Source organism: Haliotis rufescens, unplaced genomic scaffold (assembly GCF_023055435.1).
Source record: "Haliotis rufescens isolate VD_foot unplaced genomic scaffold, xgHalRufe1.0.p SCAF_18, whole genome shotgun sequence".
NCBI lineage: Eukaryota > Metazoa > Mollusca > Gastropoda > Lepetellida > Haliotidae > Haliotis > Haliotis rufescens.
This window is the reverse complement of record NW_025963868.1, coordinates 25,771,087-25,792,473: the sequence shown is the minus strand read 5'-3', so window position 1 is coordinate 25,792,473 and position 21,387 is coordinate 25,771,087. Positions and strand designations below refer to the sequence as shown.

General features: G+C 43.9%; 1 protein-coding gene across 1 annotated transcript in view; it reads right to left on the bottom strand.

The window, feature by feature from the left end:
• Window positions 1-1,282: 1,282 nt before the first annotated feature.
• LOC124132993 (multidrug resistance-associated protein 1-like) overlaps window positions 1,283-21,387 on the bottom strand; it is a 60,325-nt gene continuing 40,220 nt past the window's right edge. The window contains exons 18-30 of the mRNA XM_048398478.1: window positions 20,960-21,149; window positions 19,136-19,226; window positions 17,431-17,545; window positions 16,453-16,684; window positions 14,322-14,632; window positions 11,780-11,979; window positions 10,478-10,601; window positions 9,810-9,911; window positions 8,651-8,797; window positions 7,637-7,795; window positions 6,442-6,608; window positions 3,614-3,808; window positions 1,283-2,899 (exon numbers count right to left, since the gene is read on the bottom strand). Coding sequence (XP_048254435.1) covers window positions 2,788-2,899; window positions 3,614-3,808; window positions 6,442-6,608; window positions 7,637-7,795; window positions 8,651-8,797; window positions 9,810-9,911; window positions 10,478-10,601; window positions 11,780-11,979; window positions 14,322-14,632; window positions 16,453-16,684; window positions 17,431-17,545; window positions 19,136-19,226; window positions 20,960-21,149 — 2,145 coding nt within the window. The 3' untranslated portion in view covers window positions 1,283-2,787. The remainder of the gene's footprint in view (window positions 2,900-3,613; window positions 3,809-6,441; window positions 6,609-7,636; window positions 7,796-8,650; window positions 8,798-9,809; window positions 9,912-10,477; window positions 10,602-11,779; window positions 11,980-14,321; window positions 14,633-16,452; window positions 16,685-17,430; window positions 17,546-19,135; window positions 19,227-20,959; window positions 21,150-21,387) is intronic.

The following is a 21,387-nucleotide window of genomic DNA, read 5'->3' as shown; positions in this document are numbered from 1 at the left end:
AAGTTGTACGAGGTTAGCTTGGAAAATAACCTCTAGCAATTCACTATTTATCTTGCTTGATAAAGGTGTTAGGATCTACACCGAAGCGTCGCACTAATTGTAATAAAGAAGTTGTTCATCCATAGAACTCGTCTTACTTCATCACACCAACTTCTAAATGCCACTGAAAGAAGTTATTTGAAGAGGTGTTTGTCATGTTGCTTAAAACTAATACATATGACAGAAGATAGATACCCGCGAATATGTTACAGTATGCTCATCAAACTTGATAATGTGGCAGAAGGACATGGATAGGCAATGTAAGGCAGTTTTTATTCTTATAGGATTTGGATATGCCCTGATTACTCAATCTGTAGGATGTGCATATATATTTCTACAAAACCTCACTCAACGTTTTGAAGAAGTTCATCTTCAGAAGTGGAACTCAGATTTACAATAAAACATTAAACTAGAAATATACCAAAAACTTAAATCTATGTAACAACCGGAAAAAAAATCTGGTTTACAGAAAAAGTCTTCATTTGAAGAGAGCTCTTACGGAAACCGTAATTCAAATATCGAAAAAGGTAGATGGGACGAATGACTGCAAATTTTGCTCTTATACATTCAACATTAGCACTGTAGAAAATGAACAACATTGTTTTTGTTTACTTGTCCATTTTGCATAGTCGGCTCTTACGATAAGCATGGGTTGCGGAAGACCTATATATTCAAACCCTGATCTTCACGGATCCCGCGCTTGTTGATTAGACGCATTGGGGTATAAAAAATAAACACAAAACATTTCATAAGGAATGAATATTTACTTTTTTTATTGATACATCATATCACACTTACATGTTCAATACACAACATGGTACACATGCAGCAACTGCTGATCATGAAATAATGTCGACATGGTTTTTTCCTACCTTTATTTTTTTATTGGAAATACCTGGAAAAACACGAAATACCTGTGATGAAAGAACCCACTGTTATTTCAACCCAACGCGAATATCGTCTTATTTGACGTCACGCAAATTTCTATAAAAAAAATGGAAAATACTTGATTGTGTTCCGGGGGCTCTAAAGTGTGATTATATGACTACTCTCATGACATATTGGTTAAAGGGGGCACGGGTGGCCCAGTCGTCTAAGGCGCTGCGATTCGCTGTGCAGAGTTGCGTCCCTTGGGCACGCCAGAAACCTATGATTGTGGGTTCGAATCTCGGTTCGCCCCGATTATGTTTCTAGGTTTGTCAGCACCATACCCGTGCTCGTGGGTTTCACCGAAGTGGTAAACGTCTGAGACCTGCATCACTTCGGGCTTTCCTCCCACATTAAGCTGACACGCCGCGATATAACTGGAATACTGTTAAAAGCGGCGTTAAACCCAACTCGCTCACTCACATATTGGTTAAAACCATTTTTCTAGTTGGATAAAGGTGAATGTAAAAAAAAAAGAGTCTGGATGATACAGTCAAGTCATTGACACTGTGAACAGATAACAGCCATCGCGTTGCGATGACACCCTATCAATTAAGTCACCGAACCTGACTACTGGATTCATTTGGTCGCCTCTAATAACTAGCATAGGGTGCTGGGATCTATTCTAACCGGAATCCACACGGGATATTGATAAGATCATACTGCAAGAAGGCGAATGGACTGACGTTATGTTTCTTCTATTATAGGAGACTTAGACCAGTCGTAGAGGTGACCAGGATCCGCAAGTCATGGATCATCCTGATTGTGTCATAAACATACCCGTACTCATGGGAGGTCAACGTCTAAGGGGGCGGTCGGATAGCCCAGTGGTTAAAGCGTTCGCTCGTCACGCCGAAGACCCGGGTTCGACTCCCGATGTTAGCAGCTGGAATATTGCTAAAAGCGGCGTAAAACCAAACTAACTCACTCACTCACGTCTAAGACCCGCATCACTTAGGACTTTTTTCCCACATCATTTGTTTCCTGTTTGTTGTTTAACGCCGCACTCAGCAATAGTTTAGCTTACACGACGGCGGTCTATAAAAAATCGAGTCTGGACCAGACACTCCCCGGATTGACATCATGAGCATCGATCCACGCATTTGTGATACGACATGCACCCAACCAAGTCAACGAGCCTGACGACCTGATCCCGTTATTCGCCTCTTACGAAGTGATAAGGATGTAATGACAACGGTGCGTGAGCTTTGTTGTCGGATATTGCTGTAATAAAGCGTGACTGTATGTGATGTGCAAGATATGTCACAGTGCCATGATAACACTCTGTATCACTCAACAAGCACGGTTACATCAGCTGCATCCACCAGCTGAAAGATCCAGTAATGTTCTTCTAACCGTCAGACTCCAAAAGGACACAAGCACACTTATTGATGGCGCCTGCGCGGACATACTTATATAAACCAGCACGATCCATTACATGGGTATACTATAATATTTGAGCGCAAATTTTCATGTATATAAACTGCCGTGAAAAAGAAAGAAAACACATGCACATTTCACTCTGCTCGTGACAATAACTGGAAACTGTGAAACTGTGAAACTGCGCTCCCGACCAGTGGTCCCTGAGACGGCATATGCACATCACCTGGTGATATCCATTGATGTGATAGATCTACTATCACCCATGATACCCGCATCAAATACATCACCATCGAGTAACCACTTCTTGGTTGTCTCTTCAAGCGTCTCTTCCCATCAAGCGTGGGATCCCAGAATTCTTTCTTTTGTCCGGCAGTTTTAAAAGTTTACAGGCATACACTTGCGAGGGGCCTCTTTATACAGTTTAATGAGCACCCGCCATCAGATTAAACCGGCATCTTTAGCCATTCCATGGAATGCAGACTTCTCATCCTTCAGAAGCTCCTCGGGTGAGCCAGTCTCCTGTATCTGCCCCAAAGCCATCACCAGGATCCTGTAAGAATATTTTGTTCAGTTCATGATTAATGTTTGATCTGTAACCGCTCAACAGGAATGTGTATGAAAAGTTCACCCTTGTTCAAGCATGGTTTTTTCTTTCTAATTGTCGAATTGATTAGGGGTGTAATGATTCCCTAAACATAGGGAACCACGACTGTCCGCCATGACACGGGACACAGATCGTGAGGTCAGTTATTGAGACAATGTGATACACGTGTCGTGACACGTTAACTTGAAGGAAAATAATTTAAAATACTAATTTTAGCTGCAAGAAGTCACAAGAAACAATTCATTCCCGTTGATGTTCGAATGTGTCTGCTAGCATGGGAAACAAAGGAAGATTGGTGTTCAGTAACCTTGGTATAAACCAATTTCTTTCAACAGTTTTAAACATTACTAATTTTTTCAAGAATTGTCGGGGACAGTTTGATTTTTTGGATTCAGTCCTTCCCCCACCAGCCCCCAGCCCCCAGCCCCAGAATATCAAATGGTTTGTCCCTAATGGGATCGGGTGGCCAGACTCGCTGAATTGGTCGATGCATGTCATCGTATCCCAATTGTGTAGACCGGTGCGCATGATGTCAATCACGGGATATTCTGATCCACATTCGATTTTTTTACAGATCGCCGTCATATAGCTGGGATATTTGTGAATGCGGCGTTAAACAAAAACGAAAAATGGCGAAAAATATCATTAATTCAAACTTACTTGTCATAATCCATGACCGTGTTTAGCCTGTGAGCAATTGTGATGATGGTACAATCGTCGAACGCTTCCCTGATTGTTTTCTGAATCAAGGAGTCTGTTTCCATGTCAACAGCTGCCGTTGCCTCATCAAGCACGAGGACCTTTGTGTGACGCAATAGTGCACGTGCAAGACACACCAGCTGTCTTTGTCCAACGCTGAAAGAACATAAGTTTTATTCAGTTATCTTATGTACCTTTAGCTTACTTTTCAAATATTTTAAAATTTTAAAGGTAAAAAGAAACGAGCGATGTCGAATCAGTATCGTTCGAGTCCCTTCATTGTTAAAACTCCTCACATCAGCCCTCCGAGTTTACCTAAAGACAAACACTCTACAGTAGTGTATGGTTTTACTGTAGACCTAAAACCATACACTCTACAGATTACGGGGTAGAATAGGTCTTCAACAACCCATGCTTGTCGTAAAAGGCGACTAACGGAATCGGGTGGTCAGGCTCGCTGACTTGGTTGATGCATGTCATCGATCCCAAATGCGTGGATTGATGCTCATGATATCAATCACTGGATTGTCTGGTCCAGACTCGGTTATTTACAGACCGTCGTCATATAGCTGGAATATTGCTGAGTGCGGCGTAAAACAACAAACCAACTCTACAGTAGGTATGCACTCGTCTTTCCATTTAGATACAGCCCGTGAACATCCGGAATATACCAATCATCAGGTATCCGTTCTCCTTTATGACTGAATCTATAAAAGGCAGTATCAGAATGGTCAGACTTCGCAAGCGTTAAGACACAAGTGGTTCCGCCGATCTTGTGTATATTCGTTTTTGTATAGATGGGTTTTGAGTTGTCCATAATGAGCCACTTGTCCTTAACCAGTCACTTGTCCACCAGCGTATACAAAACGACTAATGCCAACACATTGTCAATAAAAATATCTACACACTTTTACATTAGTTGATTGTGTGTACGTTTCAAGAAACACTATCTACCCACTCGTACATCAAGTGATCGTGTGTATATTAAAGGGACACTGTCTACACACTCGTGCATCATTTAATCGTGTTTACGTAAAAATTGACACTGTCCACATATTCACACATCACATCGTGTGTATATTAAAGCGACACTGTCTTCACATTCGTACATCACATCGTGTGTTTTGTTAAAGGGACACTGTCTACACATTCGTACAACACATCGTGTGTTTTATTAAAGGGACACTGCCTACACATTCGTACAACACATCGTGTGTTTTGTTAAAGGGACACTGCCTACACATTCGTACAACACATCGTGTGTTTTGTTAAAGGGGCACTGTCTACACATTCGTACAACACATCGTGTGTTTTATTAAAGGGACACTGCCTACACATTCGTACAACACATCGTGTGTTTTGTTAAAGGGGTACTGTCCACACATTCGTACAACACATCGTGTGTTTTGTTAAAGGGACACTGTCTACACATTCGTACAACACATCGTGTGTTTTATTAAAGGGACACTGCCTACACATTCGTACAACACATCGTGTGTTTTGTTAAAGGGGTACTGTCCACACATTCGTACAACACATCGTGTGTTTTGTTAAAGGGACACTGTCTACACATTCGTACAACACATCGTGTGTTTTGTTAAAGGGACACTGTCTACACATTCGTACAACACATCGTGTGTTTTGTTAAAGGGACACTGCCTACACATTCGTACAACACATCGTGTGTTTTATTAAAGGGACACTGTCTACACATTCGTACAACACATCGTGTGTTTTATTAAAGGGACACTGCCTACACATTCGTACAACACATCGTGTGTTTTGTTAAAGGGATACTGCCTACACATTCGTACAACACATCGTGTGTTTTGTTAAAGGGACACTGCCTACACATTCGTACAACACATCGTGTGTTTTGTTAAAGGGACACTGTCTACACATTCGTACAACACATCGTGTGTTTTATTAAAGGGACACTGCCTACACATTCGTACAACACATCGTGTGTTTTGTTAAAGGGACACTGTCCACACATTCGTACAACACATCGTGTGTTTTGTTAAAGGGACACTGCCTACACATTCGTACAACACATCGTGTGTTTTGTTAAAGGGACACTGTCTACACATTCGTACAACACATCGTGTGTTTTATTAAAGGGACACTGTCTACACATTCGTACAACACATCGTGTGTTTTATTAAAGCGACACTGTCTACACATTCGTACAACACATCGTGTGTTTTATTAAAGGGACACTGTCTACACATTCGTACATCACATCGTGGTTTTTATGAAAGGGGACTGTCTACACACTCATACATCACATCGTGTTTTTTATTGAAGAGGACTGTCTACACATTCGTACATCACGTCGTGTGTTTGTTAAAGGGAGAGTGTCTACACACTCATACATCACATCTTGTGTTTTATCAAAGGGACACTGTATACACACTCGTACATCATGTCGTGTGTAATATTAAAGGGGCACTGTCTACATACTCGTACATCATGTCGTGTGTAATATTAAAGGGACACTGTCTACATACTCGTACATCATGTCGTGTGTATATTAAAGGGACACTGTCTACATACTCGTACATCATGTCGTGTGTAATATTAAAGGGACACTGTCTGCACATTCGTACATTCACATCGTATGTTTGTTAAAGGGAGAGTGTCTACACACTCATACATCACATCGTGTGTATATTAAAGGGAAACTGTCTGCACATTTGTACAACACATCGTGTGTATATTAAAGGGACACTGTCTACACACTCATACATCATGTCGTGTGTTTTATTAAAGGGACACTGTCTACACACCTGAGATTCTCTCCTCCTTCTCCACACTCGTACAGCATCTGTCCGGGGACGTCCACCACGAACTTCTTGAGGTGAGCCCTGTCTAGAGCCCGCCATATGTCGTCGTCACTGAACTCGTTGAATGGGTCCAGATTCATCCTCATGGTGCCAGAAAACAGCACAGGATCCTGGGAAGGAAAACAAATTACGGAAAAGAAATTTGAATATTTCAAAGTGGTAAACATGAAAGACTGCATTGCTTTTAACATGATATATCACTATTCAAATAGGAAAACCAAATTCAAGCCACACGTAAAACAAAGAACATGAACACTTTTTTTAATTACTCGTTTGTTGGGATGTATATGCCTAATACACGGCCGGCTAATTATAAAAGAAAGAAAACACTTAAAAATTGGATTTGACCAAAGAAGTACAAACCGTTACTGGTCTGAAAACAGCCACCGAAACAGTGCAAACTTAACACCCAAAACACATCTATGGTACCCGTTTCAAGACAGCTTCAAACAATGGTGTATACTTTCGTTTTCTCATCAGTTTAACTATCAATAGTTATTCTTCTCAGCTGTGGTAGGATTATCAGTCGTGATGGCACGTCATTCAGACAAGCGGGATCCGCCAGAATATATCTACCTTTACAGTGAATCCTCCCATCTGTTGTATTGTCAGTCTTGACCTGACATCATTCATACAGAACTTATTCATCAACATCAGCATCGTGATATGTAGTTAATACCCTTACGTGGGATAGGATGTCGGTATCTGACCGGCATCACTCAGTGTAGGAACATCCGCAACTATTTATCTGTGAGGTGAGGTGAAATTGGGTTTAACGTCGCGTCCAAGATTATTGCACTTATATAGCGACGTGGATGCACCTGTGTTTGTGTGTGTGGCTGCTTGTACTAGTCCGGACTGATGCCGATTTATAGTGCTAGCCCACTGAGATACCATGCCGCAGTTTAACATGAATACCCCACTCAGACACAGTATACTGACTCCGAGCCGACCAGTCCTTGTTTTAGTACAACAAGTACCATCTTTTAACGTCTTTTGGTATGACGCGGCCGGGGATCGAACCCCGGACCTTCCGCTCTCCGGGCGGACGCTCTACCACAAGACCACGGAGGCGGTCTCTATTTATCTGTATCTCAATAAACATCGTTATAGTTATTGACAGTTAATCATATATTACCTGGGGTAGAATCGTCAGTCGTGATCTGACGTCATGCAACCCGATGTCAGCAATGTTGATCCCATCAATCACAATGGAGCCTGCGGCGGCCTCGAGGATCCTAAACAAAGCCAAGGTGAAGGTCGACTTTCCGGCGCCAGTTCTACCCACAATACCAACCTGAAAAACAAATGGCCTTCACTGTCACTATTCAGTGATCCGGGTCAGAATAGGTCTTCAGCAACCCATGTTTGACGTAAAAGGCGACTATGCTTGTCGTAAGAGGCGACAAACAGGATGGCGTGGTCAGGCTCGCTGACTTGGTGGATGCATGTCATCGTATCCCAAATGCGAAGATCGATGCTCATGATGACAATCACTGGACTGTCTGGTCCAGACTCGATTAATTACAACACCGCCGTCATACAGCTTGAATATTGTTGAGTGCGGCGTGAAACAAACAAACAAACAAACAATTTTGCTCTGAAACAAATCTCCTATTTTTCGTATCGTTGTTGTTAATGATTAAACAATCAACGTGTGAAGTTATTATTGTTGACTAACGCGGCTTTACAGAGCGTCCGGGGCGGTCGGGTAGCCTAGTGGTTAAAGCGTTCGCTCGTCACGCCGAAGACCCGGGCTCGATTCTCGGCATAGGTACAATGTGTGAAGCCCATTTGTGGTGTCCCCACCGTGATATTGCTGGAATATTGCTAAAAGCGGCGTAAAACCTCGCACACTCACTCACTACAGAGCGTCCACGCTGGTGTCTACTTTAATACCTTTATAATCAAAGACGATATGAACACTTAATTACCGTTGGGTTTATAAGTAAGAATACTGTAACAGGCGACTAAATGGATCGGTGGTCAGACTTATATTGGTTGCACGTTAACCTATCCTTATTGTGTGGATCGATCAAGCAGTGGATTGTCTTGCCCAGGCTGGATTATGCACAAACCGTCGACATAAGTGTTGCGTTAAACATCAAAATTAACAAAACAAAACTATCCACCGTTTCACTCTCCAGCCCACCTTCTCGCCTCCTTGTATTGTACAGTGAAGCCCCTTCAGGACCAGGTCCAGGCCTGGCCTATACCGGGTCATGTAGTTAATGAAGTCGACTCTCCCGTACTCAGGCCATTCGGCTGGTGGCCGGTTGTTATCTATTACCGGCGGCGCCTGGGGTAAACAAGAACAATGATTGTACATAACCATCTTAATTCTGTTCTGCTGTTATTAACTCCATGGAACTCATATGTAACTAATCCATCACAAATAGAGTGTGAAGGTGTAGGGTTACCTCTGTCCGCGTGAATGTGTGAGTACGTGTGACGGTGTACATAACGCTACCTCTGTGTGTGTGGGTGGGGGCCAGGTGATGGTGTACATAACGCTACCTATGTGCTGGTGGAGACCGGGGACGGTGTACATAACGCTACCTCTGTCTGTTTGGATGGGGACCAGGTTACGGTGTAAATAACGTTACCTCTGTGTGTGTGGGTGGAGGTCAGGTGACGGTGTACATAACGTTACCTCTGTGTGTGTGGGTGGAGGTCGAATGACGGTGTACATAACGCTACCTCTGTGTGTGTGGGTGGAGGTCGGGTGACGGTGTACATAACGCTACCTCTGTGTGTGTGGGTGGAGGTCGGATGACGGTGTACATAACGCTATCTCTGTCTGTGTGGGTGGAGGTCGGATGACGGTGTACATAACGCTATCTCTGTCTGTGTGGGTTGAGGCCGGATGACGGTGTACATAACGCTATCTCTGTCTGTGTGGGTGGAGGTCGGATGACGGTGTACATAACGCTACCTCTGTCTGTGTGGGTGGAGGTGGGATGACGGTGTACATAACGCTACCTCTGTCTGTGTGGGTGGAGGTCGGATGACGGTGTACATAACGCTATCTCTGTGTGTGTGGGTGGAGGTCGGATGACGGTGTACATAACGCTATCTCTGTCTGTGTTGGTGGAGGTCAGGTGACGGTGTACATAACGCTACCTCTGTCTGTGTGGGTGGAGGTCGGGTGACGGTGTACATAACGCTATCTCTGTCTGTGTTGGTGGAGGTCGGATGACGGTGTACATAACGCTACCTCTGTCTGTGTGGGTGGAGGTCGGATGACGGTGTACATAACGCTATCTCTGTCTGTGTGGGTGGAGGTCGGATGACGGTGTACATAACGCTACCTCTGTCTCGAGCTCGGCGTACTCCTTGACCCTCTCCACCGACACGATGTTTGTCTCAAGGTCGCTGAGCTGCCGCACCATCCACGACACCGAGGTTGCCACCTGTGACATTCGACATCAATCATGTACATCTTCGTTATCTGCAGTAGACACCGTAGCCATACACTTACACTTATGGGCAGTTGTTTCCTAGAACTTTAATAGTAAGATGCTACTTAATGTTTACATTGTCAGCATATAATGACGCGTTATTACAAGAAATGCAAAGTTCAACGTTCGTGACCTCAACCATATGGTGTGACATAAATTATCCCACCTAACAGTGCTTTCTCAAACTTCAATGAAACCTTAACTAAGGAGAATTCGGTTACTAGGGATACAATTTCATAAGATACCTGCACTAAAACGTATGTCGTAGATGTGCTTGCTGTTTATGCAGCAGTCAACAATATTAAGTGAGTGAGTGAGTGAGTGTGGTTTTACGCCGCTTTTAGCAATATTCCAGCAATATCACGGCGGGGGACACCAGGAATGGGCTTCACACATTGTACCCATGTCGGCAATCGAACCCGGGTCTTCGGTGTGACGAGCGAACGCTTTAACCACTAGGCTACCCGACCGCCCCCAACAATATTAAGCACTTCCAAGGCAACTAGCATGAGACTTACTTGAAGGGCGTATGACACAGACAATCCTATAATACCACCGTTTGTCCCCGGGGTGACGATAGCGAATATGGCGGAAGCGAAAATTATGACACTGGTGATCAAATCTAAATAATAGGCCAACCACCTGGAAAAAAATTTGAATTACTTTTTTAAATGAATGAATTGAAAAAATTGTCACAAAAATTATATTGTTACGTAAACAACATACATGTAATCAATCATAGATATACTTTATGTTACGATATAAATAGTTGCATAAACATGTGGTGAATTGGTAGTAATTGTAATCAAAGGACTTAACGTTATGATGAATAAGCATCACATAATAGTGTGAGGTGATCGTCTAAGGTACAGGAATGCGCTGTGCAGAGTTGCGTCCCTTGGACACGCCATAAACCTACAACAATAGGTTCGAACTCACTCATTCACTATTGTATGTGAGGTAAACGACACCACAGATATCCAAGGCGGCTAAATTGGATGGTATTGCCATCGTGCCACCCTGCATTAGATACATGTAGTTTCGTATGCTTTCAGTCAAATTTAATTATGCACAATGCGTCTTGTTACAGCTTGAATACTGCTGAGTGCGGAAATACAGGACGTTCACGCTTTACTTACGTACATACATGTTACAACAAATAATATCCACTCATACTATTCTTACTATAACGTTATAATTAGTTCTTCTTCGAACTTATTGTTTAAGTTAATATTTTTTTAGACTTCATTTAAATTAAAATTATTCTTTTAAAAATTATTATTGCCAGATGTTAACGTCTCATGTATCACACGGTGAATGAAAACGCAAGTTAATTTGAATTTTTTTTAAGAGTGATTGAGTGAGTGAGTATGGTTTTACGCCGCTTTTAGCAATATTCCAGCAATGCCACGGCGGGGAACACCTCAAATGGGCTTCACACATTGAACACGGGTCTTCGGCGTGACGAGCGAAAGCTTTAGCCACTAGGCTACCCCGCCGTCTTTTAAGAAAGAAATCTCAAAACAAAGCGTGTTGACATCTGTTCTATCCAGGAATTCCCAGTGGGCTGTCAATATTCAACTCATCTGTCCTTGTGTAAGGCGCGGCATTTAGCTATGAGTTTCCTCACTAATATAGCCTCTCTTATGTTCCATGGTCGTTGGTGAACGCCTGTACCTCCGGTCTGTCCCCCCAACCGATACGCCTTGATATAAATGAAGTTTCTGCTCAAAGTTGCGTTAAATCTAACCCACTCCTCCTCATCCATCCCGACATCCCCACGGTTACGTAGTATCCCGTCACCTGATACGATTGAGTACCTGTTCGCCATCAACCCGGCAAAGTAGAAGACCTGATTCCTGTCCACTCTCTTCTTGGACTCGTCTATAAATCTGTCCACGGCTCCGTAGGCGCGGATGCTGCTGGCGCCGGTGATGGTCTCGCTGAAGTGGATGTAGACGGGGGAGCGGGTCACGGACTCGATACGCTTCAGCTGCCGGGACGTCGGGATGTAGAAGTTCTTGGAAACAAACGAAAGGCCAGTGTCATCCAGCAGGAAACACATTTTCTCGTTTCACCAGCTCATGCATTTATACCAAGCTCCTCACAGCGATAGTCCGTTCGTCGAGCTCTCTATACTATCGCTGCCACCGGTCAAAACTCCCCACTGTGATAGGTGGCCCCAACCATGCTTGGAGTTGAACTCGCAACCGAATGACCGTTATGTTTACAAACAAGTGACGACTGTCATGACGCCGAAGACACTTACCGCTGCTAAATTACTTTCTTTGTCAACATGGTCAGTCGTAAACCTTTTCAAAATGAAATATGATGGCATTCCCAAAGACATAAACAAAAGTATAAACGGTACTACATTTGGGGTTAGAGGGCAAATTTCAAGATTCTTTTAATGGCCGCTCCCACACTGGTGGCAGCGATGTTACCGAGAGTGTAACGAAGGTGTCACGCGCTGAGAAGGAGCTTGGCATTTAAACGTCACAATTCGGTTAAAAGGGATGACAGTGCAATATATGCAAAAGGTTGCGATAGAATTCACCTCACTCACGGGTAAAAAGAAACTTCGCCTAATCATAATTTGTTGTAATCTGAATAAAAATGTTGTTACAATATTGCCGTTCATAATTCACCTAAGCGCAATCAACACGTCTGATTCTGTTCACGGAATCTCGCGCAAAATGATTTTAACCGTAAAGAGTTAGGGTTTGAAAGCAGCAATGCTGTCCTCTGTGACACATTGAAGACACACTGGCCATAACGTGGACAGGCCAAGGAGTGGTCTGTCATCCGCCACCACCCTCAATGAAGACCGTTATCTATGCGTCATACACCTGAGGAATAGATTCGTCAGCAACTGCCTTTGGGCATCCTTGAAGAACTGTTATCGAGGTCACAACTGCAACATGCTATGTGACGTGCCTCAATACCGTACCAGGGAATAGCCTTGACACCACAACGTCGACGTCAAGGTTTGAGGTGGGCACGGACTAATGGTCAATGGCAGAACAGAAACTGGGAACGGGTACTGTTTTATGAAGACCGTTTATTCCAGCCCTTCAGTCCTGCTGGCATAGCTTGTATTCACCTTCGACGGGGACAGTGGAGGTCACGCTGTTGCATTCAGGAGGTCGTGTCATTACGCTGTTGTAGCGTCAGGGTTTGGGGCGGTATCTGTCGACAGCAATTGTCAACGCCAATCTCACGACACAAAGCTACGTGGGTGAAGGAAATGGCCCAGATTTTCACCCGTACCTGCAACAAAACCCTCGGACCATATTCCAACAGAACGCCCGACCACACAAAGCGCGAACTACCATGAACTTTTACACGCCAAAAATGGGAACGTTTTGCCCTTGCCAGTCCGATACTTTGACATCTCTCCAATTGAACATGTGTGGGATCATTTTGTAGGTAAAGTTAGAGCACGACAGGTTCCGATGATGACATGGTTTATTGCAAGCACCAGTAGAGAAATGGAGCCGCATTCGACGTCGGACGTACTCCGCTCGCCGTCCGGTGAGAGTCTGTATTGATGCCCGTGGGGGGCACACACGGTATTGACAACAGTTGTAGCCATCATGCCACTGTTCACCAAATGTATTGTTGAATGATCGAAAACCGGACAACTTACCGAACACTCATGATTGTGCCCCATACATGTTTTTTTTTTATCAACTTACAATTGAATATTTTTATAATTATTAATGTTTATGCAAAATGATGTATTTGTCAATTATAACTATAATGTCTCAACTGTCTTTCCTGTGTGTCTAGTTTCTCCAGTGTGCGTATGTATCTGTCACGGTATATTGCGATCTTTGTTTCAATTTGTGTAGTATTTGTCACGCTAACGTTGTTTACTACACGTGTCCATTTTCGGAATGATCTAAGATCGCTATATTCCAAAAAAAATCATGTAAAAGTAGAGATGCGTTTTGAAATTTGAGGTAGTTCAATGCAAAATAAAACCAATGGATACATTTTTAACCTTACATTTAAGTATGTCCCTTGTGTAGCGATTGGTTCCAAATTAATATACGAGGGATCTACTGTGGAAAACCACCTCAAAATTAAAAAAACAGAAGGTTGATATCTTAATAATAATTAGAGTTTACAGACAAATGAATAACGGGTTCAGAAAAAACTAAAATCAAATTTGCTGGGACTGCCAGTTAGCCTGAGTCAAAGACCCTTTAATGAGTAGTGTTTCATTTACCAACGGGTAGACTAGCAATGAGTCCTACTGGGTTTAGATATTGTTTATAAGTATTGAAGACTTTCTAGGGATATTCGGAGTTTTTAGTTGCTCGTGTTAAGCCTCAGAACCCGTTCGACTCTTCTTACCTGTATACACAGATATAGAATAACAAGCGGAATCAAGACTGAGATGAAGAGAGGAGTGCTGATGGTGATGATGACGAGAGTGGCGACGACGTTGGAGAAGGTGGATAACAGCATCCTGATTATCAAAGGCAGGGTGTTGTCAATGGTTTCGACGTCACGTGACAGGCGGTTGATGATGCGTCCGTAAGGCGTGGTGTCGAAGAACGACATGGGTGATCTGAAGACGCGGCTGAGGATGGCGTCATGGAGACGCGCAGCGGCTCTCACCATCCTCACACGAAGAAGATAGCCATATCCAGTGACGACGACAACTACAATGAAAATGAAATCGTTTGTGTCCAAGGCAAGCTTTCATACCTGGTGAGTGATTGAGTGAGTGAGTGAGTATGGTTTTACGCCGCTTTTAGCATTATTCCAGCAATATCACGGCGGGGGACACCACAAATGGGCTTCACACATTGTACGCATGTCGGGAATCGAACCCAGGTCTTCAGCGTGACGAGCGAGCGCTTTAACCACTAGGCTACCCGACCGCCCCTTTTGATACCTGGTACCTATTTTTACCCGGATTTATAACTGAGTGAGTGATAGAGTGATAGAGTGAGTGAGTGAGTGAGTGAGTGAGTGAGTGGATGGGTGGGTGAGTGAGTGAGTGAGTGAGTGAGTGAGTGAGTGAGTGAGTGTCGATTTACGCTGATGGCAGAATTATTAAAATATTATCTCGGCGGGGGACACCAGTAACGACCTTTACACATTGTTAACATGTGGGGAATCGAACCCGGACCTTTGTGCGAACGCGTTAACCACTGTCCACCTTCTTCCTTGGACCCGGGTATGCCTTTGTTTGTTTGTTTCTTTTTGTGTTTGTTGTGTTACACCGCACTCAGAAATATTCCAGCTATGGGACGGCAATCTGTAAAATAATCGAATCTGACCAGACAATCCAGTGATTGGTATCACGAGCATTGATCAACGAAATTAGGGTGCGACGACATGCATCAACGAAGTCAACGAGCCAGACCACCCGATCCCGTTAGTCGCCTCTTACGACAAGCATAGTCGCCTTTTATGGCAAGCATGGGTTGCTGAAGACCTATTCTACCCCGGATCTTCACGGGTCCCGGGTAATCTGCAATGTGTCATCTGGACTGTGTTTGTAGTAAGAAGCGAAAATATGGATCAAATGGTCAGACCCGTTGCTTGCATGTTAACATGACGGAGGGGGACGTTGCTCTTAATATCAACCCCTAGGTTCAGACTCGATCATTTACATACTGCGTTGCTGACTGTGGCGTAAAGCAATACTCACTCACTCACTCGTGTCTCCCGTTTGGATTCCGGGTCGAAAGAGGAGTGAGTGAGTTGTTTTTTACGCCGTTTTTAACAGTATTCCAGTTATATCGCGTCGTGTCAGCTTAATGTGGGAGGAAAGCCCACAGTAATGCAGGTCTCAGACGTTTACCACTTCGGTGAAACCCACGAGCGCGGGTATGGTGCTGACAAACCTGGAAACATAATCGGGGCGAACCGGGATTCGAACCCACAATCATAGGTTTCTGGCGTGCTCAAGGGACGCAACTCTGCATAGCGAATTGCGGCGCCTTAGACGACTGGGCCACCCGTGCTCCCCGGTCGAAAGAGGAGCCTACATGGATCGGGTGGTCAGGCCAAGTGATTTGTTTGTTTGCGTGTCATGGTAACCCGGCGGTAACAGCCTTAACAAACTAACGTGCCATGCAAAAGAAAGTATACATCCCTTATTTGGTGTTGGCTAAAAAGGAAACAAATAATGATAATTTGATGGTGATGTTCTTGAATCGAGTATCACTGTGTCGTCTTTGCAGTGTTTCGGAAACTATTTCAGCCTAGTAAGGTTTTAATAACGTTTTTGTGGGTCGGTCGGGTAGCCTAGTGGTTAAAGCGTTCGCTCGTCACGCTGAAGACCCGGGTTCGATTCCCGACATTGGTACAATATGTGAAACCCGTGTCTGGTGTCCCCCGCCGTGATATTGCTGGAATATTGCTAAAAGCGGCGTAAAACCTTACTCACTCACTCAATTTGACAACGTTTGTGATATCTTGACTCAATCCAATTTTCAAATGGCGGGGCAGTTTCCTGGAGTTAACTCACTCATCCACAAGGCAAAGGAGGCGTACACTCCAAGATATCTGTAGTTCACATCCACAAATGTTTCAGTGGTCACGGCGGTGTCGTTGGTCAGCCTCGGGTCCTCCGTCCAGTCCGTGAGGTAGAAGCCAGCCCATGAGTTGATCACCTGATATGTAAGGAAGAGCAGCACCGCCACAATGAACGAGGGTAGTCCCGCCGCCCTTCCGTACATGAGGAACACGCCCCACTTCACCTGTAAACGTTCATATACCATAATGCATACGTTCTGTTGTCTAGCAGGTACTGTTTATGAAATTATCACACTTCATGAGCAGGTCCAAGGAGGTACAAGGGGATGCCAATCCCATTTTCAGACAACTAACGGTAGTGCAATAATCTTGAAAGCAACTTCAAACCCCATTTCATCTTACCTTCAAGATAAGTATATTAAATTAGAATTGGGACTCTTTGTTTCTTCTTCCGGAATTAAAGGATTTTTATGTTTCGCCAACATGAGGACGATGAGGAAGCAGCCTGAAGGTATTCAATACTAAACAGTTTTTGAAAGTTGGACTATCTTATATATGACAGTGAGTGAGTTGGGATTAGCACCGCTTTTAACAGTATGCCAGTCATATCACGGCGTGTCAGCTTAATGTGGGAGGGATGCCCGAAGTGATGCAGGTCCCAGACGTTTACCACTTCGGTGAAACCCATGAGCACGGGTATGGTGCTGACAAACATAGAAACATAATCGGGGCGAACCGGGATTCGAAGCCACAATCATAGGTTTCTGGCGTGCCCAAGGGACGCACCTCTGCACAGCGAATCGCGGCGCCTTAGACGACTGGGCCACGCGTGCCCCCTTGAAAGTTAGACTATCTTATATATGACATAAACTGAATAACCAGCTCGATGCTTTCTTTGTTTTCCGTTATTCACATAACCAATATGTGCTTACTTAAGACTGCTATCAAAGGAACGGATAGTACTGCCTACCTTTCCGTGGTTGACAGTCTCCTCCTCCGTCAGCATCCCGTTCCTCACGCCCCCGACACGCTTACGACTCCTCTCACTCCGAGATAACGACATCGACTTCGAGTCCGTCATTTTCCTAGGAAACATCAGTTCACATCAGATGTTGATGTTTTATGCAACGGTATGCTGAGTAATGTTTCTTCTTTTTATACTCGACTGCAACGGAACCTAAGTAAGTAAGTAAGTGAGTGAGTGAGTGAGTGAGTGAGTGAGTGAGTGAGTGAGTGAGTGAGTGAGTGAGTGAGTGAGTTTCACGATGCTCTCAACAAAATCAGCAATATCACGAACGGGGGCACCAGATATAGACTTCACACACAGACCCCATGCGGGAAATCGAACTCGGACTATCGGCGTGCGAAGCGAACGCTTTAACCACTAGCCTTCTCCACACACCCCTGACTATATGGCGAAGTATATCCATAGTTCGAGATAAGCGGAGTGCTAACGTAATACGACAGTGTCATGGCGACATAAGTACATCGAGTAGATAACCAGATGACCAGGTCTGAGTGAGTGAGTGAGTTTGGTTTTACGCCGTTTTTAGCAATATTCCAGCAATATCACGGCGGGGGACACCAGAAAGGGGCTTCACACATTGTACCCATGTCGGGAATCGAACCCGGGTCTTCGGCGTGACGAGCAAACTCGACCGCCCCGACCAGGTATGACAGCATTCAGAAGCATATAACAGCATAAAGATGTAAACACGAAAGAGATGGGTTTTTTTTAACTTATATGCGAGGAAGCATTTACTGTAAACCAAAAATGCTTTTAATTCATAGAAACGAAATTGTTGCAAATCAGATTGAATCCATCTATCTCATTGTATATACATATCATACAAAGTAAATGCCGGGCAAAAGAAAGTATACACCCATGTTTGATAGTGGCTAAAATGAAACAGGCAGGAAATGGTTATTCGATGGTGGTGCATTTGATACGTGGTATTTGATAAGCGATATCACAAACATCATATCAAAGAGCATCTCACTACAGGACAGCCTGGTAATGTTTGTAACAAATGTTAATAACAAATGCGTAGAAAGTCCTATGACTTTGTTTATAAAATCAAGAGGACTGTTTAACCTCGACGGAGTGAGTGAGTGAGTATGGTTTTACGCCGCTTTTAGCAATATTCCTGCAATATCACGGCGGGGGACACCAGAAATGGGCTTCACATATTGTACCCATGTCGGGAATCGAACCCGGGTCTTCAGCGTGACGAGCGAACGCTTTAACCACTAGGCGACCCGACCGCCCTAACCTCGACGGATGAGTGAGTGAGTGAGTTGGGTTTAACGCCGCTTTTAACAGTATTCCAGTTATATCAGGGCGTGTCAGCTTAAAGTGGGAGGAAAGCCCGAAGTGATGCAGGTCTCAAACGTTTACCACATCCACGATCACAGGTTTCTGGCGTGCCCAAAGGACGCAACTTTTCACAGCGAATCGAAAAGAAAAGAAAAGATCCCCATCTACCTATGCTGGTTGTAGGAAGGGACCAAATGGGTCGGGTGACCTGGTTGATTGCGTGTCATGTAACCCAGATTGAGTTACACGTTCTCATAATATCAGTCACTCGATTACTAACGGACCGCCGTCATATACCTGGAATATTTATGGATGAAGCTTTAAATAAAAACACACGAAATTGGGGTTATCCTGGTACCTTCTTTTCCTGATGAAGCCGTCGTCAGAGGAACTGTAATCGGACATGAGAAGTTCTAGCTTGCCCCGCATCCTTTCCTTGATCTGCTGGACTGTAGATGACATTGACACAATTAACTGTCGATGGTACTTGTGTGAGTCGCGGGTACAAAAGTTCGGACAGGACATGCTTAACCTTTTCGCAAACACCTGGTGTCATCACTGATTTCTAGTGATCCATTCATATAACTTTCGCCACTGATTTACCTTTTACGACCAACGAATTCCGTTTCGGCGGATAATCAAGACTGGTTATTCTCTGGCGTTGACGTTAGAGTGAGTGAGTGAGTTGGGTTTAAAGCCGCTTTTAACAGTATTCCAGTTACATCACGGCGTGTCAGCTTAATGTGGGAGGAAAGCCCGAAGTGATGCAGGTCTCAGACGTTTACCACTTCGGTGAAACCCACGAGCACGGGTATGGTGCTGAAAAACCTAGGAACATAATCGAGGCGAACCGGGGTTCGAACCCACAATCATAGTATTCTGGAGTGCCCAAGGGACGCAACTCTGCACAGCGAATCGCGGCGCCTTGGACGACTGGGCCCCCGTGCCCCCTGACGCTTGTCCGGACGTTATCGTTCGTTGTGGTAAAGTGATAGTAGGAGTAGGCGGTGTTAGTTTTTGGCACCACCCTTATTCGAAATATAAATAACACTTTACGATTTATTGTATCAGGTTTAAAAAAACAAAATGAAATCTTTAAAAATCCGAGACTTACAAAACGTGAAAGTATAACACGACCATAAACTCATTTGTGGATATAATGTAAAATATGTTTAGATCCTAAAGTTATTTCTTAACACGTCCCTTGTGCCATACTTTTACCCTGCTTTGGGTCTAACATGAGTGAGTGAGTATGGTTTTACGCCGCTTTTACAATATTCCAGCAATATCTTGGCGGGGGACACCAGAAATGGGCTTCACACATAGTATCCATGTAGGGAATCGAACCCGGGTCATAGGCGTGACGTGCGAACACTTTAACCAATAGGCTACCCGACCGCCCCCAGGGTCTCCTAACATGTATAGGATCTAAACATGTTTAGGATTCTGTTTAGCAGCTAAACGTGTTTCGGGTCAAAATGTTGGAGAGAACTAAGATGTGCACTTTTTTTTAAAATGCCTAAATTCTTCACATTCTACATGTTGTTAGGATAATACATAATGACATGCATTTTGTCGTAAAAGTGTTTAAATTCTAAACATGAGTTTCTTATGGGGATGTTATATTGAGATGCTGTTTAGGCTGTAAGGCGAGAACTAAGGGAACTGGATATAGATTTTTTTAATCCACTAAATCTTAATCCACTAAGCCCTTCGTACACATGCTTAAACGGTCGCACATCTATGTAACAACACATAGTCTGGAAGGTAATTTAAGGTACCGACGTTTACTACAATACCAGTATCTGAAAAACTAGTGGACCTACTCCAGTCAAAGTTGGTATGAGATTATTAAACAGTCTTACATAACTGGATATTACATTTAAAGACAATCGGTGCATGAATAAAAAATCTGTCTATTTAGCTATCACTATATTTCATCAACAAACAGACCTGTTTGTCACGGGTGGAACGAGCATTCATTGAAACAGCCATCTGCATAATGCTACCCCTGCGTCACAGGGCCATATGACACAGTTGAACCAATCAACTGATCAACTCGAAAGGGTGCACGGGAATCACGCACGCACGAATACGGTTTTAGCGTTGGGCGTCTCAACGTGCGTGGTTATAATTGCCTATAATGCAATTGCAAAATATTACGGTATCCTCGTCTTCTTACTTTCCTCATCCTCATCGTCTTCCTCATCAGTTTTCTCAATCAGGTATTCCTGCAGGAATTGAGCAAAATGGCCGTTACGGGTCATCAGCTGATCATAACTTCCGGCCTCTGTGATGCCGCCGTCGTTCATTACAATGATATGGTCCACCATGGGAAGCCAATGGACACCGTGAGTCACCAGGATCCGGGTCTGGTGACAAAAAACATTCATCATTAATAGTGTGATTGCGCACATGTTGTGTTACGTATTATTACGTATTAAGACGTAAAACACTATTGTACGATAAAAAACGACCACGAGTCTTTTATTTCTTATATGAAAATCCAGTGACCGATATTGCGAGCAACGATAAACATCATCGGAACACGATGCCCTGCATACAACCATGTCGCTAGGTCAGACCACCCAATCAATATAACCTGTGCGG